The 25,934-nt window shown below is 37.3% G+C and overlaps 2 protein-coding genes across 2 annotated transcripts in view; one reads left to right on the top strand and one right to left on the bottom strand.

The window, feature by feature from the left end:
- Positions 1-4,174: 4,174 nt before the first annotated feature.
- Positions 4,175-10,478, bottom strand: LOC132142097 (uncharacterized). Its single transcript, XM_059551738.1, has 5 exons — positions 10,395-10,478; positions 10,172-10,316; positions 9,488-9,630; positions 8,859-9,007; positions 4,175-4,394 (listed from the first exon to the last, which is right to left on the bottom strand). The coding sequence occupies exons 1-5, from the start codon at positions 10,443-10,445 to the stop codon at positions 4,175-4,177; spliced, it is 708 nt and encodes a 235-aa protein (XP_059407721.1). The 5' UTR covers positions 10,446-10,478.
- A 3,214-nt stretch (positions 10,479-13,692) lies between these two features.
- The window catches only part of LOC132142096 (uncharacterized), a 43,320-nt gene continuing 31,078 nt past the window's right edge, over positions 13,693-25,934 (top strand). The window contains exon 1 of the mRNA XM_059551736.1: positions 13,693-13,704. Within this exon, the coding sequence (XP_059407719.1) occupies positions 13,693-13,704 (12 nt within the window). The remainder of the gene's footprint in view (positions 13,705-25,934) is intronic.

Raw genomic sequence — 25,934 nt, 5'->3', positions numbered from 1 at the left:
CTCGGAGCGTGCTTCACATCAGCGCATCTTGTCTGCACCTCAGCGACCTGCTGCAAGCTGCGATACAAGACTCACTCGCATTTCGATTGGGACAGCTGACAGAACTGTCACTTGACTTGATTTATCGGATAATTGTAGCATTGTCACAAAAATGTATAATTTGCACTCCTTTTAAGTATTTTAAGCCATTTGGTACTCGCGCGCTCCACATGCTGTAGTAGGCTATGTGCCCTCGCAGTCCCTTCCAAATCTCACGCGTATCAAGCTGCCTCGCGAGTATTAGCCTATATAAGAGTTATTTTTCATAGTTTGTTGAGTTTAAGCAACCAAATACACACATTATGTCTGATGGTTGTTGACAAATAAAACAGTTTCATGGCACACTCTACTAAAATACAAGGGAGGAAAGGAAAGAAAAGGGGGGATAAATCAAATATTAAACAACACTGCATCGTCAATGTTTGTGTTGTATCATATGAAAAACAAGCTCAAATAGAGTTAACAAGGTCTTTGGCCGCCAAATGAGGAGATCTGTGTTTTGTCCGTATCTGAGGCAAGTGCAGCGCATTATATGATATCATCACCTTTTACAGGCTATATTACATTTATTGTTGCTATATGGGCACTTAGATTTTCTTGTTGTTTAGTAAACTTTGCCAATGTCTCATGATATAAACGATAAAGCACTTATGCACAGGATATTCAAAACGTACAAAAGTATATTGACTAGATGGCAAAAAATGTACTTCTCCAGTATGAAAACAGTGCAATTTCCGTTTTTCACCCTTCACTATATCTAATGCGACCACGCCTAAGCGCTGAACATGCTATTGAGATTATGTTTCACTTGAATCTTGCACCTTGAATACGACCATACAGAAGACAAAGCAGCGAGACTGTTCTTCACGTTTTTTTTATGTAACTGTTTGCTTCCCGCTTTGAGGAATAAGACACAATTCACCCAAAGAAGATGTGATGAGGATGTGATATCTCAGGAACTGAATTTTAGATTTCCCCATATAAAAGAATGAAGCGCTAGAGATCATAAACATGAGTAAGTCTCTATTTATTGATTTATTTACTTGTATTAGGTTTCACATAATGTGTAAACATTTTACTAGTTAGACTTTTCCCAAACTATAATTCCTGACTAAATGTATAATCAAGTGAAACATTATGAAGTTTCAATAACAATATACACTATACCATTCAAAAGCTTGATGTAAATGATATAAATGTAACAAATAAATGTAAATGTAACAAATGTACCAAACAATGCTGTTCTTTCAATTTATACCCCCCCCCCCCCCCCCCTGAAAAAAACCTGAAAGAAATATTCTCAACTCTTTTTTTCAGAGTCAGGCCAAGTCACAGCTGACCTTCCAGAGTCAGGTCAAGTCACCACTGACCCTCCAGAGTCAGGTCAAGTCCCCGTTGATCTTTACAAATCAAGTAAAGTCACTATTGAACTTCCAGAGTCTCGTCACGTCTCAGTTGATCATCCAGAGCCTCGTCACATCTCAGCTGATCATCCAGAGCCTCGTCACGTCTCAGCTGATCATCCAGAGCCTCGTCACGTCTCAGCTGAACTTCCAGAGCCATGTCTCATCCTATCTGTTGCACCCAGCAATGTTCTCTCAGCCTGTTGTGTTGCTGTCAAGGAGACTGTTACTAATGTGGAACCTCCAGAGGGGGCGGCAACTGCTACATAACCTTCGGAGATGTCAGTAGTATCCATCCATGAACTCTTGTCCTGTCACAGCTATGGAGGCCATCTTTGAACTCATTGCCTGTCCTGTTATGGCCACAGAGGCCGCTTAGGAACTCACTGATTGGCCTGTCACAGCTACGGAGGCCATCCACGAACTCACGGTCTGTCCTGTCACAGCCACGGAGGCCGTCCACCAACTCACCACCTTTCCTTTCATGACCACGGAGGCCATCCATGAACTCACCGCCTGTCCCGTCATGGCCATGGAGGCCATCTATGAACTCTCGTCCTGTCCTATCAAGGCTAAGGAGGCCTTCTATGAACTCATTGCCTGCCCTGTCATGGCCACAGAGGCTATCCATGAACTCACGGCCTGCCGTGTCATGGCCAAGGAGGCCGTCTATGAACTCTCGTCCTACCCTGTCACAGCCATGGAGACCATCTATGAACTCTCGTCGTGCCCTGACATCGGATAAGGAGACCGGCTGTGAACTCTCTGCCAGCCCTGTCACAGCTATAGAGGCTGTTTGGAAACTATCTAACCACCTCATCACGGCCATGGAGGCTGCCATTAACCTGTTTATGTTCTCTGTTTCAGTCCTACCTGACCAGACTATGTCACGACCGTCAGCTCCAGTGCCCATGAACTCCAGTAGAGGGCACTCCACTCAGGACTCTTGTGTCCATCCCAGAATCCCGTGCTTAGGGCTAATCACCACCAGGTGTTCCCCATTACCACTCCCCTATATATACTGTGTTTGGACTCTCAATGTTTGCAAAGTCTTGTTTAGTTCTGTCTGGCATGTCAGAGCATTTTCCCTGTGTTTGTTCCTTCCGTGTTTGATCTTGGATTGTTTATACCGACTGTGATTCTCTGCTGCCTGCCCCGACCTCTGCTTGTTACCAGTTCTGATTTTGGATATCCCCTTATATACCTGACGCTGTCCTCTGATCATTGCCTGTTTGACCATTCTGTTAATAAACTACTGCATATGGATCCAAACGCTTCTGACTCTTGTTACACTAATAAACTGTTTAGCTGCACTTGCAAGGAAATATTAAATTTTGTGGGATAATTAAATATACTCTAAATAAACTACAAACATAAAAATATATACATTTTATTTTGTCCTGACATTCTTTCTTGTAACTCTTCCCTCTCAGTCACACACCTGACTGAAAAGCTGATTATGCAGCTCATTATGCGGGTCTTTGTCTTCTCAGGTGTAAATCACAATGATATTCATGATAGTTGACGCCTACTCCCCTATGACTTTTACAAACAAAAAGTATCTTAGAAAATTTAGATCAGTATATTGTTTTCTGTGAGTGAGTGAGTAAAAAGATGACTTTCACATCATTTAGAAATAAAAATTCTAGGCTACAAGATCCAGTTCTCAGAAGTCCCGGGAACCAATGTTCTGTATTTGTTTTATGGCCTTATTCAAGTGATTTACAATTTTTAGTTTTTCACTAACCATGCATAAACATTGTTTTCTCAAAAACACAATCATGTACATACATGCTGCTCACATATTATTATAGACCAGTTTGTGCTCATTATAGTATTATTAGACTTTAGCCATTTAGATGTTTATAAGCAACTGAAAAAAACACAAATGTCAGGGAATGACAAAACTTCTCCAAGCCCCAAAAATACCCTTAGAACTCAGAGGGTTAAATGCCTTTTGTGTCAGGTCATGCAGTTGTTAATTAGACATTGTGTGACAGGCCATAATGCCTAAATGGTGACTTTAAACAGGATGGAGGTTTTGGAGGGAAAAGCTCTTAAAGCTGGTGTCCTCCTCCATGCCAGTAAGAAGTAAGCTCGTCAAAGTCTGTGGTAATAAGCATGGGGATTTTCATGCCTGCCCTGTTTGGTGTATAGGGCAGTGATCAGTCCATGTTAGACTCTGGGTCTGAGAATTTCTTTATGATGACTTGTTTAGGCTGCTGGTGAGGCCACTCTCAGGGTCAGTTCCTTTGATGTCCTCAGTGTCTCTGTTGCAAAGAAAGGATTTGGATTTCAGCTCGGGCTGCCTGCAGATTGCATTCACAGGCATTATTTAGGTTCGCCTGAATTTAATTATTTTTTCTTCTGTTTTTCAGGGAGCTAACTTGAAGTGTCCAGCAGAAGGCTTCGGTTCCCGCATTTGCAGCTGTTTATGGGTGGGGGGCTTGCACTGCTGGCAGTGTGATGTTCAGTAGGCTGTCGTTTACGTGAGTCCATGTGCAGTTGATAGGACTCTTTTAGTTCTCTCTGAACCATGTCAAGTTCCTCTTTAATGTTGCAGAATTGCTGAGTCAGGGTTTGGACTTTAGCTCTGGCTGCATGCAGATGGCCTTCTAAGGCCTCAGCTCTGGTGTCTTTCTTATTAAGTTTCGTATACTCTGTGTGACTTTGTGTAAAACATTTTTCTTTCCAAGTCCTGTCTGATGGCTTTTTCCAGCTGCACTTGGTGTCTAGTAGCTGTTAGAGCCTCCTGAAGACTGGTGATTTTTCTTCTGTTGCGCCATTCTGTACGGTTCTTTGCATCCGTTCTGCGCTTTCTCTCGTTGAGCAGGTGTCAGTTCCCTGTAGAACTCTGTGACTTGTAAGTTCAGTTCATTTACCTCCTGTCTGAGGCCTGTAAGGCTGTGGGCTAAGGAGAGGATGATGCTGGTCAGATCCTGGTGGTTCAGGCTATGTATCAAGTGTCCACTTTTTTTCACAGTCTCGCTGTTCTTTTCTCTGCTGTTGCATGTCGTTGGCTGCTTTGGGCTAAAGGATGTCCATCACAGTTCTCTGCTGGGTGTCCAGGTGGTCCTGTTGAGCTGGCAGGGCTGGATGTCCGTGGAATGTCTGTGACATATCGGTACACTTGTGGGAACACCAGAGATAGAGAAAGACAGAAGGCAAATGCAAGTACATTCAGAGGTGTAAAGCTATCTATATGGGGAACGCCTGCATAGGCCGTGTAAGGTGAATAGCTGGTGAGGGGCAGCTAATGAGGTAGGTTGCTATGTTTTTGTGTTTGTGAACACATAGAGAGAGTTTGATTAACTTTGTTGATGGGGCTGTAAGCAGGGGTCATCAAATGACGGGGCCATACATGTTGTCAAGCTATTACTCAAAGCACTGATGGTTCACAGGTTTGGTCACTATGAAGGTATCAAATAAAACAAATCTGAAATAAAATCATAAAGAGAAAGAGGAAAAATGAAAAGGGCTTTCCTTATTTAGTTAAAGCTAGGAGATATGACTAAGCGGTTATCACTTGTTCAAAGGAATGTAGCTTGGTAATAAAACCTAGGGAGACAGCTTTCTTATTGGAAGAGTCAGAAATCAAATACAGATACAGTTTTAAATCTTCCAGAAAAAGGATAAAGAAAGGCTTACATTTACAATATTTACATTTGTGAACAAAATATTTGGCGAGAAACAAAATAAGATTGAGTAAATAAAAAACGCTGATTGTTCTCTTTCAAAATGTATATAACCCAGTTTTGCCCTTTCTCAAATTGAGCCCGTCTGACCGTGTGATGTCACACGGTCGGAGGTCCCTCCCACAATTGTTTGACTTGACAGCAGCATTTCAGCACAGACTGGACTTGTGTCTTACCCATAGACTGTATAAAAACATGGACGTAGTGTCCATGACGTCAGTCTATGACGTCAGTCTATGACGTCAGTCATAGACTCCTGCAGTGCGTATTTGAAGCTTAAAGTGTGCAGAGCGGGCCGTCACCATCTTGGCATCGCGGGACTCTCCCAGACAATCGAAAATGGGCAAAAAGGCGGTAGCTGATTGCTGAAGCCACGCCCATGTAGCTCGACAGCGATGACAGAAGCGGCAATCCACCTGTCACTAAAGTGACCACGCTCTTAATTATGCAGAACTTTAAGGCTTAATATGATTTAAACGGTTGAGGTAATAAATAAAATCACCCCCCTCACAGCAAAATTAGCTATATAGACCAAACAAATTTTTTGCACCAGGCTGCTTTTTAACATGGGGAGTCTATGGGATTGACTCTCTTTTGCAGCCAGCCTCAAGTGGCCAGTCGATGAATTGCATTTTTAGTCACTTCCTCGTTGGCTTCACGAGAGACCCGGAGGTTGCCCCTCGGTCTTACCTCAGACGATGAATTGCATTTTTAGTCACTTCCTTGTTGGCTTCACGAGAGAGTGCCGGAGGTTGCCCCTCGGTCTTACCTCAGACCTGCCCTGAGTGAGCCTTCATCAGTAGGGCTGTTCGATTTCACAGTTTATGGAATCGATCGATTCTTTTACAAATCTTTTTTTTTTTATAGATTAAAGGAACCTTATGTCACCATGATGACTGCAGGATAGGTCATATAATGTATCCTTCCTATCATATAAAGCTGAAAAAAAAATGACTATACGAAAATTTTAGTTTTTTTCAGCTTTGCCCGTGAAATTAATCATAGCCCAGATCAGCAGGGAAATGCGTTTAACGCATGAATTAAATAAGACAAGAAGTGTCTAAAATAAATGTGCACAGTTCAGCTGAATGATGAAATTTACTTTGTATACTTATACTGTACATACTGTACACTGAAACAAAATAACCAGAAAATTAATGACTGATAGAGCTAATGGTTTATCTGTCAATCAGATGCACTCTCAGCCACTGATCTATGCTTGTGACATATTATCTATAATTATCATTGGCTGATAGAAATGTTTTTAAAAAATTGTATTTTAGATGGTAATAAGATCAAGACCCTCAATGATGTCATGATCTATTCTGTCATGCAGCGCTCAAAATTGTGGACAAGCCAGTTCCACCAGAAAAGAATCTCTGAATCATTCCCACCCTTACGAAAAAAAGTATACTTCAAGTTCATTTTATGAAGTATACTTGAGTAATGTTCAAGTATATTTATAAGTATACTTTATGTAGTAAGTATACTAATGTCAATATTTACTAGTAGTAAACTTGTAAGTGTACTATTTTAATACCGCTTGGGACTAAATTGGCCCACTTAAAGTATGTAAAAGTATATGCTTAAGTGTACTATAAGTGTAACAGTAGTAAACTGTAAGTGCACAACTAGTTCATAATTATGTTTCTCATTTGTACTGCAGGTGAACTTATGAGTGTACTAGTAGTTTACTATTTTAATACTTACTTTTTTAGTTTATGAAAGTTCACTTTGACGTATACTCTCAGTAAACTACTAGTTTAGTAGTTTTACACTGCAAGTATACTTACACGTTTTCTTTTAGTGTACTCTGAATAAACTACTAGTTAATAGTTTTATACTGCAAGTTTTCTTTAAGTGAACTCACCATCATACTTGTAGTTTACTAATAAAATTTTATTTTTGCTCTTTTAGTGTACTCTCAGTAAACTACTAGTTTAGTAGTTTTATACTACAAGTTTACTAATTATATATTGTTTTTGCTCCTTTAGTGTACTCTCAGTAAACTACTAGTTTAGTAGTTTTATACTACAAGTTTACTAATTATATATTGTTTTTGCTCCTTTAGTGTACTCTCAGTAAACTACTAGTTTAGTAGTTTTATACTACAAGTTTACTAATTATATATTGTTTTTGCTCCTTTAGTGTACTCTCAGTAAACTACTAGTTTAGTAGCTTTATACTACAAATTTACTAATTATATATTGTTTTTGGTCCTTTAGTGTACTCTCAGTAAACTACTAGTTTAGTAGGTTTATACTACAAGTTTACTAATTATATTTTGTTTTTGCTCCTTTAGTGTACTCTCAATAAACTACTAGTTTAGTAGTTTTATACTACAAGTTTACTAATTATATATTGTTTTTGCTCTTTTAGTGTACTCTCAGTAAACTACTAGTTTAGTAGTTTTATACTACAAGTTTACTAATTATATATTGTTTTTGCTCCTTTAGTGTACTCTCAGTAAACTACTAGTTTAGTAGTTTTATACTACAAGTTTACTAATTATATATTGTTTTTGCTCCTTTAGTGTACTCTCAGTAAACTATTAGTTTAGTAGTTTTATACTACAAGTATTCTTTAAGTGGACTTAACATCACGGTTTACTAATTCTTTATTAGTTTTGCACTTTAAGTACACTACGATATTTAGGTATTAATTATTATACTTTAAATATACCTTTAATTGCACTTTAAATTATAAGTAAGTTCTTATGTACACTATCAGTGGACTACACAAAAATTCACATACTCAGAATTATGAACATAAGTTATCTTTATAAATCAATAATTTCAAACAAATCTATTGTATAGGATTCCACATAAACTTAAAATAACAATGACACTCACATTTATACTCCAGTTCAAAACAAAACAGTAAACACAATGTTTACGGTAGTGTACAAAGACAAGATATCAGTTCATAAAGAAACTACAAATCCAAACAATAATTGTTCAAATATATGACAACAAAAATGTTCTATTCAAATGGGCTTCTTTGCAGTAGCTTGCTTGATATAGTTTTCGTTGTTGCATTTTTTTCTTATGATGCGTCTCACATCTTGCATGGTGATGTCAGGGAACTTTGACAGAGCATGGTCTGTGAGTTAAAAAACACACACACACAAAAACACACACACACAAACAGAACAAAATAAAACATAGCTTATATATTTTTTTCTGTCACCCCAAATACATCATCCAGAATTAACACAATAAAACAGTCAAAGTAGCATGTAGTGATATGCAATTCAAGTTTCTGAAAACTAATGCAATAATTTCTATATTTACCAACAGACAGCTGAAAATGACCTTTAAATGTCTAACTTTACATAAATTAAGATTATTTTTGGGGCATCATCAAAGGGGTCTTGGTTCTTTTGTTTCCTCCATTGTGTGATTATTTTCTTTTTTTTCTTTTGTGACATTCACAAATCCAAACTGATGATCCCAAATTAAACTTTTATAGATTAGAACTTTTCACAAAATGTTTGGAATGTTCCTTTTTGATGTTGGAAGTGACAGTAATTTAACACAATCACTGTCTCCTCCAACGTCGAACATCATTTTGAAAAGTAGAAATGTATGAGAAATGTGTAGGAATTTATTTCATTTTAAAAATGAAATTTCCCTTAAATTAAATACACTCACCAAATATAGCATCACGTTTTGTGCTATCAAGCTGTGGCTTTGATTCCACATGGTTGTGTGCCCCTGACTGTCTTCCTGTCAAGCTTGAATGAGACAGGGTTTCCCTTCCATAGACAAGCACAGCAAGGTCCCCGATGTATACTGACGGATTTGCCATCCGCAGAGAGTTAAGCTTTCGCTTGGGGACCTTGACATCACAGCCTGGCATGAGAAACACCTGAAAAATAATTGTCAGTTTGCAATTGGTTATACATTGTTGTTAGACACTAAACTAATGAAATGATAATGAAACACATTCCCTGGGCTATATATCTATTCATCATCTGTGCATTAATGCAAATAAACCAAGTTATTATTCCCCAACCAAATAGGAAATCTGAGATACATTACCACATTTCCCAATAAAATGAACTAGGGTGCGAAATGCTCCTGTGCAATGTAAGATCCTGTCTAAATCCTGTCCACACTGCTTTTCCACAGCATTAAACATTTCATTGGGTAATATGGGAATGCTTCCTATATTTCCTGTGGTCAGGCAATATTTATAATAACCACTTATCACGCACATCCACCATGCAATTGAATATGTAGATTTTTCAGGTAATGTTTATAATTACTGCCAAGTTGATTTACTGGGAAATTGTATAATGACCTTCCCACATGGACCGTAACACTTATATGCATGTGTGGTACTTACCATATCATCAGACAACACTTGAGGAGAAACACATGCAGAGTCTACTGATGTTGAAGGTGTTGCAGAAGTGGATGCAGTAGGTGAGGCCTGAAGTGTTATTTGTCCAATCACTTCTTTCAACTTCGTCACTACTGTGAGAAGCTCTGGTAAAAGAATGGAGATATAAATGATTCTAAGAAAATTGTGAAAAGGCCTCATAACTGCATGTTGACACAAATGCCAAAAATAAATCACTACTCACAACAAAAAGTTTTTTTTTTAAACATTTAAATATTATTCAAAATAAATACTGATTAAATCATTGCCATTCACCACACCTGTTTGTGCTTTGTATAATATTAAAATGGTTTAATTTGAGTTAAGTCTGGTAAGGAACACTGTTAGTTGCAGCAGTCACTTTGCTATAGCAGTCAAACATGCTGCAATGCTTCAGATTTATAGAATGTGGTATTTGTAACTATTTTATGAGGTTGCAGGTGTTTAACCCTACACACAACTACCTTTTAAATGTATTGCTTTTAGCTGCATTTTCATTAAGTTTAGTAAAGTGAGCCCACACTTTCTGTAGTTTTGCTCTGTCAGCCATGACTGTAGAGCACAAAAGTAAACACACAGTTGCAACGTCAAGTTGTGTTTTTGCGTTCAAAGGGCAGATTATTATTATTTTTTAATTCATATAATTACCTCTCATGGCATCAAGTATCTCTTTAATGTTGTCTTCTTTTAGCCTCCTGTTCTCTCTTTTAAGTTCCTTCATTTGCTGTTGTACCTTACTCCAGTTTCTGGCAAGTATGTCCTCATCTGATGAGGACTCATTTTCTATAGCTGACTGGAACACAAAGAGCAAAAAGAAAAGAAAAAGAAAAAAAGGTTTCCCGTAAAATTTGCAAATCTTAAAATAATTTACCTGTAAAGAAGTTTGCTTTGCCATCAGCTCCTTCTTCAGATTTTCAATCATTTGGTCTGCTGCCTCTTTTGGGGTACATGTTGTCTTTTTCAGTGTTGGGGAAAGTTACTTTTAAAAGTAATGCCTTACAATATTGCGTTACTCCCTAAAAAAGTAACTAAATACGTTACTTAGTTACTTTTTATGGAAAGTAATGTGTTACATTACTTTTGCGTTACTTTCACGTTACTTTTTAAATATGAGCAGGGCTTGATTGTTTTTAATATAAGAAGTTCTATTTATAGCAAATGTAAAAGCCCTTTCACACCAAAAAGTGTAATGAATAAACCTCAGGCTGAAGGAAAAGTAAATTCACGTCTGTACAGTAGAACACAGGAGAAGAAGGTTCAACACTCTTCAGCAATAAAAAAAAAAACAATGAAGCACAATGGTTAGTTTATATAAAGTCATTTTTTAATTATTAGTATGGTTGAACTGGATCATTAAAGATCAGCAGCAAAGACACTGTTAATAAAATGGGAATAGATACATTTGTGTTATTTAATATACAATTAGTTATAGCAGGTTTGCGTCATATTCTGAGTTTGCATTTCACTGTTTTGATTAATTTTGATGAATACTAAATCGGTTTTGTTTTTTGTTTTTTTGTGAGTGGGATGAATTAATGCACATTCACATTTAGTCTAGAACTACAGTAACATGTTCACACAGCGGTACACAACGCCTCCATAGTTCCGATTTCTCCCAATATGGGAAAAGGAGGCTTGTCAGTCAAAAAATGGGAATACAAAGTAACTGGCGTTACTTTTTTGAAAAAGTAACTCAGATATTTTCTTGTAAATTAAAAAGTAATGCGTTACTTTACTAGTTACTTGAAAAAAGTAATCGGATTACGTAACTCGCGTTACTTGTAATGCATTACCCCCAACACTGGTCTTTTTACACTTTTGCTATCAAAATGACAATTTGAAGTTGTTCAATACCAGGGATTCAATTCAAATTGATTTGTATAGTGATTTTCAAGATATAATTCCAAAGCAACTTTGCAGAAATGCATGTTTGTGTTACAATTAAAGCATAGTAATATATTGCTTCATTATACAGTAGCAATGGGCATTTGTATTTGTCCTAGATTCACATACAGATGTATTTATCCATCTAATTACCTTTTTTTTGGCTGTTCATTCTCCTCTTCTTCTACATCCTCCATCAACCAACTGTTTGGCTTTGTCTTCCTCCTCAGTGTTTGTTTCCAGATGTCTTCACTCTTAATGAACTGTTCCCTTTTCTGGCAGAGATCACTATAGTTGTCTGTCAAAAAAGTTGTGTGTACATTGTGAAAAACTGGGTTCTCCGCTGTTCCTAAAAGACAGTCTGTGATATTTTTTTGCTTGTTTACTTATGTCTAATCCGTCAAGATTAGTGATGCAAACCTTAATTAAAAGATTAAAGTTAACTTACCACCGAACATTAAAACCTTTGCAGGAAAAAGGGCTGGACAATTTTTCTTTTTTCTGCCTTTTTCCCCACTTCAACTCATCCATCCATCATCTTCATCCTCGAGTGTGGGACATTGTGTTATAATTTTGAACAATTTTGCTGGTCTTCAGTACTCATCCAGTCAATTTTACCCACTTCCACGCTCTTGTCCTTGAAATAATAAATGGCAAATGCCATTTTTTAAGTGTTGTGACTGACGCTTTTTATTTATTTTCTTTTTGCTTTGCAGTGTTTGTTGCTAACAATAGGTCGTGTTGTTAATTAGGCAAGAGCTAAGATTCAGATGTGCGCGAACGGATCACATGACTAAATATCACGACAGACGGTTACAAATTATTTAAAAAAAAAAATCGGAGATGCATTTTTGTTGATGCAGGTGTTTGAAAGAATAAATAATGGCAAAGCGTGCAGGACCTTACAAAAGGTACTTGGAAGATGACTCAGAAATAATTCCAAGGAAAACCAGGTTCAGATGGATTGAAAATGACATTGACAATATGGTAAGACATTTTTATTTTTAAAGTCGACATAAAATTTTATTTTTGTAGCGCATGTTATAATCTTGTGGTGAAAAATTAATCCGAACGAGTACACACACACACACACACAAAAATGTTTGCCGTGGTAATCTTTAATCAAAATCTGAGAAGTTATTTCCGGTCTGGAATGGCGTTCCTTTTCAGAAAACGTCAGTTTGACGGCTTGGGTTGAAAACGCTTAACCACTTATGGAAAGCCAAGTGGTCCATAAAACGCGTGCTTTTCAACGCCGTATTAATTTTAAAACGCCGTTTTCATAACGCCGCCAGGCGTTAAATAAGCACCGTTACGTATGGCAAGCCAAAAGGGTCAGAATTACGTTATAGATGAATCGCGTTTACATTCAAAACGCCGTTTTTTACGCCGTTTAAAACGGTATCAGCGCCGTCAAATACGCCGTCCTGATGGCAAACGCCGTTAAAAACGCGCGTTAACCGTAAAAAACGCCGTATTTAACGGCGTTTTAGTGTTTGTAAAAAGCGCTGCTTTTTGCGCCGTTTGGCCTGCCACAGGACGCCGTAAAAAACGCCGTTCTGATTGCACAAAAGCGCGCGTTATTTACGGTGTTTTGCTAATAGTATAATGAGCCGCGCCCACTGATTTCTGTAACCAATAAGTTTGAACTGTTCTCGTCCAATCAATGATGACATGACTAAGACCAGACTAGTTTATCTGGAGTTCGAAGCATTCGGTTGATTGACATCAAGGTGACCAGGAGAAATTTTATTTTGCGTTGTTAACAGAAGCTGAACAATTGTACTCGACAGCTGACAGAAGATTCTGGTGTATTACAGTCAACTTTAGTGAGGTAAGATTGCTTTGTTTCAGGTTATGTAAAACATGGGCGCTGTCCTGCGACCTTTTTGCTCTAACCCCAATTAAACACACCTGATTCAGATAATCAAGCCCTCAACAGCATCCGGGAAACTTCCAGGAAGGTTTATTGCAAGTTGAGCTAAACTCTGCTGGATAGTGACTTTCTAGGACTGAGTTTACACACCCTTGTTTCTGAACCTTAGATTTGTGTGCTTTCTTTAGCCCATTAAGTTGAATGTTCTTCTATTCTAAATTATTATATTGATGAACCTTTTTGCATCCTGAAAATTCAGTGCATAAAAGTGGCTTCTTTTTTTAAAGGCTAGAAACAATGCAAAGAAGCATTGCATGTGTGAGAAGGAGGCTGATCACTTCACCAGAAGCAGACAAGTTACTTGATGATCTCAATGAATCTATAGCAGAGGTACAAGACCATAGGCAGCATGGACAACAAGGTAAGTCATTTCTAAACTGTATCTGTAATATCTTCAACTTTAAAATTCTGGCTTTCTAGTGTCTACCTTTTTTGTCTTTTCTAAAATCTCTCTCTGTCTTCTATACTACATTCTAACTATCCATCTATAATTTCTAATGTCAATTTATCTATTTGCTAAACTGTCTGTTTATCTGTTGTTTCTAAATTATTCATTTTATCATTTCTAAATTACCGTCTATCTTTTCTAAACCATCATCTTTATTTCTTAATTGGCCACTTTTCTAAAATATCCATCTATCACTTCTATCTATTATTAAACTATCCAAATAGTTATTGTAGAAAACTATTTTCTAAACTATCCATCTATCATTTCTAAACTCTTCTGAAATGTCTTTTCTGTCTAAACCCTCTAGCTATAGCTTTCAAACTGTCTGTCTAGCAAGTTCTAAGTATTAATGAGCCCATATTAATTTCTTAACTTTTAGAGAAGATTAAAAAAAGATAGTGAGTGCAATTTATTACATTAGCCATTCTGATGAGATAGTCTCACCATTTTAAACTTCAAACGATGCGAAGTAAGATTTGGTTTTAAAATTAGCTTTTTATTACTTGTAATGCATGAAAAGTGCACTTAGTTAATGGTTTAAAATTATTTTTGAGAAGCAATAATACTTTTGTATGCGTGTTTGTTCCAGGAGGTTCAATTTAAATCCCTCTCTGATGTATTCTGAAATAACTGATGTTGACCTCGATGTGATTACCGACGTTGTGGATGGAAATGACAGGCTGGGATCGGAGGCTGTCAGGGTGCAGTTACGGGCAGATGGAATTCGTGTACAAAGACAAGAGTACGGAGGAGCTTGGTTCGAATTAACCCAAGGGTAGCGCCACAACGGGCCATGTCACAAAGACCACACAGAAGGCTGTACAGTGTTACTGGTCCAAACTCCCTGTGGCACCTAGATGGTAACCACAAATTGATAAGGTAGATATCCGTTTCCTCTGCATTGCAAACTTTTTTTTTTTCTTCTTTACTTTATTTCACTTGGTAACAACACTATTGTGTCTAATTGAATTTGATTAAAGACAAATATGGAAAAAAAGTCAAGGTACCAGCACAATAACACTCTCCGTAGGATTTCATCTAATTATCATTAAAGATAAAACCCCAGAAAATATTTATGTAATATTGCACACCCATAGTTTTTATCCATTCAAAGAGATTAATTCTGCCCTTTCTAAGGCTAAAGAAAAGTATTGTAGTGACAGTGTTTTGTGAGTATGGTGTAAACTAAAGAGTTTCTGGAAAAACTCATGCTTTGATTTTGGCTGGTTTTGCAGCAAAAGACAATCAGATGTTAAAGGGATGGTTGACTGAAATGAAATTAGTCACATGTACTCATTCTTAACTTAGTTAACATCTGTATGAGTTTTTCTTTGAACACAAGAATGAATTAAAAAATGCAGGTAGCTTTCATGGTATCCAAAAAAAAAAAATACTGTGAACTTTTTGAAAGTAAGGCAATTCAATAACTTGCCGCTTGTCTTTTAATGTCATTTATTTATTTTTCTCATGTTTTAGATGGAGAATTGTCATTCACGGTGGTATAGATGGCTACAGTCGTCTTACAGTTTTTCTTTGTGCCTCGAACAACAACAACCGCAGCAGCACAGTAATGAATAGCTTTTTGAATGCTGTGGCCAGGTATGGAGTCAGTGGAGACCAGGACAACTAGAGCCCCAGATACAGATCCCCTGTAAAGACCTTGTCTCAGAGGAGCACCAGGACAAGACCACAGGAAACAGATGATTCTTCTGCACAATCTGACTTTGCTGCTGTCTGGAATTGAACTACTGGTTTCGTCTGGTCAGAGGAGAACTGACCCCCCAACTGAGCCTGGTTTCTCCCAAGGTTTTTTTCTCCATTCTGTCACCGATGGAGTTTCAGTTCCTTGCTGCTGTCGCCTCTGGCTTGCTTAGTTGGGGTCACTTCATCTACAGCGATATCGTTGACTTGATTGCAAATAAATGCACCGACACTATTTAACCGAACAGAGATGACATCACTGAATTCAATGAAGAACTGCCTTTAGCTATCATTTTGCATTATTGACACACTGCTTTCCTAATGAATGTTGTTCAGTTGCTTTGACACAATCTTTTTTTTTTTTGTTTAAAGCACTATATAAATAAAGGTGACTTGACTTTGAGTGCCTTCTAGGGTCCGAACAGATCATGGAGGAGTAAACCGTGATGTCTGTGTGATTAATGAACCTTTTCAGGGGCTCACAGAGAGGCAGCGTAATAAGAGGCAGGAGCGTTCACAACCAAAAATTGAGAGGATCTGGGGTGATGTGGCGGGGATTGACTAATGTTTATTATAATCTCTTCCACTTCCTGGAGGCTGAAGGTATCTTGGACCTAGATAATGAAATGCATCTCTGGGCTCTTCACCTTGTCTATGTGCTGAGGATCAACAGGCGTTTCTCAGCCTTTACTCGACAGTGGAATAACCATGGGCTGAGAACGGAACAACACCAGACACCCATGCAGATTTTTGTTCGGGGCTGCCTGGAACAAAAAGGACAGTGGATCACTGCAATAGAAGAGATCTTTGGCAGAACAGCTGGGCCAGCAAATGAAACTATTCTTCAGGTACCGGCAGCAGAATCAAGCTCGCAGGAGTCACCTTCAAGATCCATGGCTGAAGTGACTGCAAGCTAGGCACTGAACCCCCAGTTGCTTCTCAGGCGCTGGATATATATAGCTGCTCTGTGTGTGTGTGTGTGTGTGTGTGTGTGTGTGTGTGTTCATGGTGTTTTCACTTCTCACTGCGGTGTGTAAAATAAAAGCATCTGCTAAATTAATGAATACAATGTAAGTGTCTGTGCACTTGGATATGACAAATGCAGACCACCAATTCGGAGTATGGGTTACCATACTTCGCAAATGTAATGACTTTCATAAAGCAACAAATACTTTTTGTGCACAAAAACAGACTTTTTCAATCTAGTGAAGGACCATCTCAGAACCGTGATTCAAGAAGCTTCGATTCTTAATGATATTTGTTTCGAATTACTCCCGAATTGAATCTAAAATATTTTAATTTTTGTTTTGAGGTCTAACTAAGATCTTAAAGGTTTTGGAAATCATGAGGGTGAGTAATGACAAATTAGATTTTTGGGTGAACTAACCCTTTAAGATGGTGTGGCATTTTAAAGTAACATCACAAATAGCAAGGTCACATTTCGAACTTGAAAATAAGTTTAAAGTTCCCACATTGTGATATTGTTGTGCATCACCAGAAAATCTTTACTGGAACTGTCCCTTTTTTTTTTTTTTTTATGTTCCATAAGAACATCCAAGATCATAATCAGACTAAAATGGACCTGAAGCTGCCCACGCATGTAAAATAATTATTAATTTTGCATAGTCTAAGTTTATTTGTTTTTACCCACGAAAAAAACCTAGCTTAATTTCATTTTTCCGTTTCTCAAACAAAACGAAATAACAACAACAACAACAGACAAATAATTATAAAATCAAACCGTTTTATCATTTCTCTTTACTACTTTTTTGTAGTCACTTAAATAAAATATTAAAAAAAGATTTTTTTAAAACAGCAGAGAGAAGTGCATGTGGGTGACATAATACAATTGCATGGCAGTGCTGGTATTGTTAGCTAAAACTTTTTAAAGGCTAAAATAAAATGTAATATACATTATTTAAATAACTAAATTAAAAAAGTTCTAAACAAAAAAAAAAAGAAAGAAAAAATAGAGCATTTGCAGTATTTGCGGCGCAAAATACGCTGTTGTGATTACAAACTCAATAAAAAACATGCGAAAATGTGTCAATGACGCCGTATTTGACGGCGTATCGGTGTCCATGAAAAACGCCGTTTTGGTTGTACAGAGCGCGTGTCATTCACGGCATTTTGCTAATAATATAATGAGCCACGCCCACTGATTCCCACAGCTACGGTTTTCACCCAATCGGGCAATTGCAATGCTGCTCATTAAAACTGCTGGGCTGGTGCCGAATTATTTTATATTTAGCTGTTAATGTTTTATTTTTAGAATGGAATGCAAGCACATGGGTCAGATGTGATCTGCGAGGTCCTGCAAACAAATGGGCAAAATCAGGTAAGAAAATCGCTATACCTTTCAAAAATAGTTAATTTGTAAATGGCTAAAGGACATGTAACCTGCAGAAGATAAATATGTCCGTGTGTATATTTATATTGTATCACAGAAGCTAAAGTTAGAAGCTCATCTGATGTGTGATGCTGCTAATTTGTTAATGTCTGTCCTTTAGAGACTTTGCAAATTTTTCTGATGTGAATGCCATGCATTAGGCCCATTATATTGTTTATCGTTCAATAGTCTCAAAGATAACATACTCTGTTTGTGTTTTTCTTAGTAATCGCAAATGTCACTTAAATGTATAAACCCCTTAATCTTCTACATCACTGTGACATCACCGCTCTTGCTGGAGGCAAAACATAAGGCAGAGCTCATAGCAGGTGCACTAAAAGTTTGAGGTTTTGACTTTAAAATGTCTTCTTGTTGGGTTTTTGGCTGCCAGAATAGAAGGAACAGAACTTTTGTTTCAAAACTAAAATTTTACCGGATCCCGGCAGACATTCCTTCACAGAAATCAAGAAGACCGTTGTGGTTGAATGCAATACGACGTACAGACTTGACGGAGATGATCATAAATAATGCTCGTGTTTGCAGTGCACACTTCATATCAGGTAAAATAATCTATGCATATGAAATGGTGTGTTGGTTTTATCTAGTAAATCAGCAAGTTTCTATTTTATAGGTGAAAGTCGCCAACCTTCAGTACACTAACGTCAGCAAGTTTAAATGTTAAACAAACATACAGCGATAGATGTGTGCACCATCCTTTGAATGGTCTCTTAAAATAATACACATTGCTAATCCTAGTTAGCCCAGCGATAGGTTACATTAGAAAATAAGCCGTGACAAAATTCCCCATACCACCAAGATTGTTTAAAGCAGTGGTTCTCAAAGTGTGGTACGAGTAGCACTAACGTTAGTTAGTTAGCTCCTTCTAGTGGTACGCAGAGGAATCACTAAACAAATTAATGTTAATACATTTTAATTTGGTCTTTTGAGTAAAGTTGTTTTTTGGTGTTTCCATTTTAAATACAGTACAGTTTTTGTTTCACTTTTGGTACAACACATTTGAATTTATAATTTAATTATTTAACAGTATGTAAACAGTACAGTGTTAATGTTAAAACTGAGTATTTACAATGTTGAAGTGGCTGACAACAATAAATATTCTTATGAGGAATAAAACTGGCTCGTATAAAACTGTGCAGAGCTGTAGCTGAATAGTTATGCCAACTATGCTGCTGAAATTTTAATGTTGGTCGTTATGGTAGTACTTGGAGAGCCAAATATTTTCTAAAGTTGGTATAAAAGGTTTGAGAACCACTGGTTTAAAGAAATGGTATAAAATGAAATCCTACTTTTTAAGAACTTTTTCAGTAAACATTTCTTTCCCCTTGTAGAGTCCTCAAAGATCTAGCTTATTCTTGGCAAATTGGTAAGGAGTTGTTCATCTGCTACATTGCACTGCCACTTCTGGTAGAGATGCATTGACCAATTGTTATAGGTTTTGATTTCACTTGGTTTAATAAAAATTTGATTTTACTTGATTTACAAAATACACTATATATTTAGGATTCTGGGGCTCTAAAACACTGCTTGTGAATAATTTAATATTGCAAACTTTCATCTGAATACATTAAGTGTTTAATGAATAGCCTTGTGCACTTTTTCCAACCCCACTGTTACTGAACTGTAAAGTGAAAATATTGTATGTGATTTGTTTTGCTTTCAGTTAAAGATATTTAACGAGCTGATATTGAGTATTTAGTAAAGGACCATACAGAAAGCGCACACATGGGAGAGAGAGGAGAGGACTGCATCAGAAAGGACCTAGAGCTGGGACTCTTTCAAGGATCACCCAAAGCACAACCACAAAAACAAGGCTGTTGGTTGTAACACTTTATCACAATTTGAAGAAACCGTTCTAATTAAAATATTAAATGCATTTCATTCAAGGTAGGGTTCTTCCGTACAGAATTAAGGTGACTGTCAAATTTAGGGCCACCTCTGGCTGTCGACAAAAATCAAGACTGGTCTTGGACCACGGATTCTGTTGCAGGTTCCATTCTCAAACAGTTCAGTATTTTCACTGCACAAATGTACGCATCTCTTGTAATGAGACCCATTAGTATAACATGTTTTCACATAAACCATATTTTTTCACCAAAATAAAAGCAACTTGTTTCAGTCAAAAAAAGTACAGGGGTTTCTAAGTACGTGGGATTGTCTTACAAGTGCAAAATGTGCAGGATTTTTATTTTTGTATTTTTTTTTGTATTTGGATGGTTGTTCTACAGGTTTTTAACAATACATCCATGCTCAAACACTGCAAGCTAAAGTTTGGGATCATATTCATCAGTTTTATACAGAATATTACCAAAATAAAACTTGTTTAAAAAAAAATTAGCATGTGGTAGTTTGAGGTTGATTGTAAAGCCATTGCTGCCAGTTATTTCATTTTATATATATATATATTTTTTTTTTTAAACCTTTATGAATGTACAGGGTTGATCTAAATGCGCACTAGGTCTAATTGAACGTACAGTTGTGTATTCACCCATGTTGAAAAGGTATACGATGGTGAAACTATTTCAAAATATTAACCTTGATCCAATTTGCTAAATCTAAACATAATTCAATGTTGACTGGCTTATGGACATGATGGAACCCGACGTCTATTCACTGTTTAATCAACGCTAAAATGCTGGCTAGACCTGCTAAGTGCTGAACACGAACCAGCGCTCGGTGAGGTGGGAGTCTGGCACTTTAACAAGCAGGTGATCAATAGGCTCCATAATATGATGTGCAACTATTAAACACTATCTCACTTTAATAGGGGCTTTTTCTCATTTGGAAACATTACTCAAAGCTGTGTCCATTTATTTTCTAACGCAGTAGTAAAAGGTATCTCTGTGGTAAGTTGAATACATAAAATGGGGAAGGTAGGATAGTTGTTGAACATAATCTTAGCAATAAGCCTACATTACACTATGATGAAGAGGTGCAATTTTTTATGTTTAATGTTAGTAGAGATTAAATATCCAAAAAGGAAAGGGGTATTGTACTTAAATATCCTATTAATTCATTTGGCTAGAATGATCTGTGATCAATTAGTCTGGTCTGTTTTAATTTACCATTGATTGGGTGAAAACCATTCAAACATACTGGCTGCGGGAATCAGTGGGCGTGGCTCATTATACTATTAGCAAAACGCCGTGAATGACTCGCGCTCTGTGCAACCAAAACAGCGTTTTTTACGCCGTCCTATGGCAACATTAACAGCGTAAAAAACGGCGTCAAATACGGCGTCATTGACACATTTTCGCACGTTTTTTACGGCGTTTGTAATCACAACGGCGTATTTCGCGGCACAAAAACGGTTTAAAACGCCGTATTTTACGGCGTTTTGCTGTAAACGCGATTCATCTATAGCAGGGGTTGGCAACCTACGGCACGCGTGCCAACATTGGCACGCAGAGGGATAATCGCTGGCACGCAAGCAATAAGGAAAACTGTATAATGACGTACAGTTTGATGTAATAACTTCTCATAGTCACACAGCCTGTTAGGAGCTACAAATACTATTAAAGTGTGAGAATTAACTTGCATGGATGCACATGCAAACACTGCACATACTAGGTGCTTCAGATCAAAGCCTCGGTCTAACAGCACTCGTCAATGTCAAAATGACTGAGATGGCCAATCAGATCAAAGTAGGCGGGGTTTACTGTTCACAGAAGCAGAGCGCGAAGCGTCAGTTTAACATTAAAGAGAGTGAGGTAAGATGAAGCTGCAAATCAATTAACATTAGTCAACTTTTAATAATACGTTTTACCATAGAAATGTTAAATGACCTAAAGCTATATCCAGTGATGAAAAATTTTCTGAAATATGGCCATTTTGAGAGAAAGAAAGTGGGGGGGGGGGGTAAATTGTCTCTCTCTGCAGACAATGAAGCGATTTTGCCCCTTTGTTGTTGAGAAATATAATGTAGCGATTCAGTATCGATTAATAAAAGTAGCGTGACAACACTCATAGGTTTATGAGCTTCTGAATGCTACTTTTTGCACAGCACGATCTCAGATCTCTGTGTGCGAGTGTTGTGTGTTGTGTGTGTGTCTGTGTGTGCACGTTCATCAATTAAAGCAGTGCATTAACGTTGATTAAACGTTAAAAAAACTTTTTTTATCGTATAATAAAAAATTGTGTATGTACCGTTTAAATACAGAATTATATCGGGGTGTGGGGGGCTGTGCACACTTGGCACAGTGGTTAACCATAAAAATAAAAAATGGCACGTCATGCCGAAAAGGTTGCTGATCCCTGATCTATAGCGTAATTCTGACCCTTTTGGCTTGCCATAACATTGACTAGAATGGGCGCGATCAGCTCCGGTAGCCGTGTCGCAGCCGTAATGCGCCGCACACGTGTTCAGTGTGAACAAGGGGTCAGTCTGCTATGAGCAGAGATGGAGAGGAGGGTCATTCCATCCTTATGTTCATAAACATTGTCCGCTAAATGTCTTGAGAACTGAATTGTATTTTTGAAATTCAATAAAAAAAATATACGAATAAAATAAATAAAGGTCAGATATTTTTGCTCTTTAAACCTTTTTTGTTACACAATCTTTCCCACCCAAGTTACACCACGAAAACATCGAACGTTAAGTCTTCACATTTTTTGATAAACCTCAAGGGTAGGCCTATGAGCAATATGGTATGGGTCTTGTAATTATTATTTGGCTGTACATAGCAGGATCATTGTGTGTAGCTATGCCATGTTCAGTAATAGGTCTTTGGCTATTGTTAGCCTTCATTTTATTGCTGACAATAGATGTAGGACTTTGCTATTTCTTGTGAAATGTTATATATATATATATATATATATATATATATATATATATATATATAGTCCTATGCCTACCCACACACATTAAAATAATTTTGATACATTAATGGATTATAAGTGACAGTTGTAGCATTACCTTTCTTTAAAAAATAATAAGTACAATCACGAAAGACAAATTTAACACAATTTCTAAAACAAATAAGCTGCACAACTGTTCAACTGATAATATTCAGTCATCTTATTAGAATGATTTCTGAAGGATCATGTGACACTGAAGACTGGAGTAATGATGCTGAAAATCACAGGAATAAATTACATCTAAAATACATTAAAATATATTATTTAGAATTTTAATAGGCTAATATCTTAAAATATTTAATATTTTGAATTTCTTTCAAAATTTAATTTCAGAATTTCTTGCAGAGTGAAATTCGTTTAAGGCATGTATGTTCTACATGAGGTCCACATACTGGACCCGGTCCGTGTACTTTTGCGTACATTCATTTTTCCTTTTTTAACTCGTAATGGAAAAACGAATAACATGCTTTCTTCTTTATTCGTTTTTAGACTGGTGAAAAAAATATTCACATACAAACTTATTTCCCATAGCATATAAGCTAAAATGCTTATTTAATTGAAATCAAATAATTTAAACAACTTTTTTTTCCTTTCTACAAAAATATGAAATTTGATTTCTGCATTTTATTTGCGTTGACCCGCAACATTTAGATAATATGGAGCCCGCGAAGTGAAAAGCAAAAACAAATAAAAAATTAAAGCTGCAAGCAGCGATGAACGGGCCCTCGCACCCGGGCTCACCGGCAGCGAGGGGCTTTAGTAAATAAGTGAACGGTGAGAAATATGCATTTAAACTCATAAATATAAGTGGAATATATCAATGTTTATTCCATATATGTGCCAATCTTTCTGTTGCCAGGAGGTGGCGCTATCATTATAATGGAATATTGGCCTTCAGATGTGTTCAGGCCAGGACTCTTATCGAACATGCGGAGTTTGGGGAAGATCAAACATTTTATGCCTGAGTTACAACAACTTCTCTTGCTGTGGCGAGACATCAAATTTTGTCATTTTTGCCATGGACACGCTCTTTAACAAAAACTCAAGATTGCCACCATTTAACATTACACAGGCCTTTAGATTAGACTGACCACAAAAATACATTAATGTCAAAAAATCTCTAGGAGTAGTTTGTCTCAGCGTAAAATATGTCACTTCCTGTTGCCAGCAGGTGGCGCTATGACTATAATTGAATATGGGCATGTAGATCTGTTAAGGGCAGAAGTCTTATCTAACATGCGAAGTTTGTGGCAGATTGGACATTGTATGTCTGTGTTACAGCAACTTCTTTTTTGATGGCGAAACATCGAAATTTGTCAGGCCGCCTTTAACGAAATCTCAAGATCTTCCCAATTTAACTTCGCAAAGGCCTTTAGATTTAACTGACCAAGTTTGATGTTGATCTGAATAAATCTCTAGGAGGAGTTCGTTAAAGTACAACCCCTGAAAATGCCAAAAACAACACCAATTTTGCAGAGAACATTCTAAATAACTGACTTCCTGTTTGGATTCGGATTTCGTACCAAGAGACTTTTTCGTAGATATTGGTGTGTGTACCGATTTTTGTACATGTACGTGAAACATAGCTTGAGGCGCACTCCGTTGAAAGTGTATATGCACTCAGTTGAAAGTGTATAGGTGGCGCTATCGAGCCATTTTGCCACACCCAATGGAATATTGGCCTTCAGATCTGTTCAGGCCAGGACCCTTATCACACATGTGAAGTTTGGGCAAGATCGGACATTTTATGCCTGAGTTATAACATCTTTTATTCCCATGGCGACACATCGAACTTCGTCACGGCGCCATGGACACACCTTTTAACGAAAACTCAAGATCTTCACAACTAAACATCACACAGGTCTTTAGATTAGACTGACCACAAAAATAACATCGATGTCATAAAATGTCTAGGAGTAGTTCGTCGCAGTGTAGAATATTTCACTTCCTGTTACCAATAGGTGGCGCTATGACTATAACTGAATATTGGCATGTAGATCTGTTCAGGTCAAGAGTCTTATCCAACATGTGAAGTTTGGGGCAGATTGGACATTGTATGTCTGAGTTACAGCAACTTCCTTTTTCATGGCGAAACATCGAAATTTGTCAGGCCGCAATGGACACGCCCTTTAACGAAACCTCAAGTCATTCGCAATTTAACATCAAAAATGGCTTTAGATTACACTGACCAAGTTTGGTGTTCATCTGAATAAATCTCTAGGAGGAGTTCGTTAAAGTACCACCCCTGAAAATGGCAAAAACAACACCAATTTTGCAGGGAAAATTCAAAATAACCTACTTCCTGTTGGGATTAGGATTTCGTACCAAGAGACTTTTTTGTAGGTATTGGTGTGTTACATGTGTGTACCAATTTTTGTACATGTACATGAAACATAGCTCGAGGCGCACTCCGTTGAAAGTGTATAGGTGGCGCTATCGAGCAATTTTGCCACACCCGATGGAATATTGGCCTTCAGATCTGTTCAGGCCAGGACTTTTATCACACATGTGAAGTTTGGGAAAGATCGGACATTTTATGCCTGAGTTATAACATCTTTTATTCCCATGGCGAGATTTTATATTTTGTCACGGCGCCATGGACACGCCCCTTAACGAAAACTCAAGATCTTCACAATTTAACATTGCACAGGCCTTAAGATTAGACTGACCATAAAAAAGACATTGATGTCAAAAAATTTCTAGGAGTAGTCTGTCGAAGTGTAAAATATGTCACTTCATGTTGCCTATAGGTGGCGCTATGACTATAACTGAATATGGGCATGTAAATATGTTCAGGTCAGGAGTCTTATTAAACATGTGAAGTTTTGGGCACATTGGACATTGTATGTCTGAGTTATAGCAACTTAATTTTTCATGGCGAATCATCGAAATTCGCCAGGCCGCCACGGACACGCCCTTTAACGAAAACTCAAAATCTTCGCAATTTAACATCGCAAAGGCCTTTAGATTAGGCATACCAAATTTGGTGTTGATCTGAATAAGTTTCTAGGAGGAGTTCGTTAAAATAGAACTCATGGAAATGGCAAAAATGACACAAAATTTGCTCATAATATTAAAAATAACTGACTTCCTGTTGGGTTTAGAATTTTGCTCTAAGAGACTTTTTTGTAGGTATTGGAGAGTTACATGTGTGTACCGATTTTCATACATGTACGTG

This window comes from Carassius carassius, chromosome 6 (genome assembly GCF_963082965.1).
Source record: "Carassius carassius chromosome 6, fCarCar2.1, whole genome shotgun sequence".
In the NCBI taxonomy this organism is placed as follows: domain Eukaryota; kingdom Metazoa; phylum Chordata; class Actinopteri; order Cypriniformes; family Cyprinidae; genus Carassius; species Carassius carassius.
This window is presented reverse-complemented; position numbering and strand designations above follow the sequence as displayed.

Excerpts from the sequence above, each read along its gene's own strand:
- LOC132142097 (XM_059551738.1), bottom strand. The coding sequence starts at position 10,445 with ATGATTGAAAATCTGAAGAAGGAGCTGATGGCAAAGCAAACTTCTTTA. Across the intron at positions 10,317-10,394 it reads CAAAGCAAACTTCTTTACAG|TCAGCTATAGAAAATGAGTC; the intron begins GTAAATTATTTT and ends TTTGTGTTCCAG. Across the intron at positions 4,395-8,858 it reads TCAAGCTTGACAGGAAGACA|CCTGAACCACCAGGATCTGA; the intron begins GTCAGGGGCACA and ends CTTGATACATAG.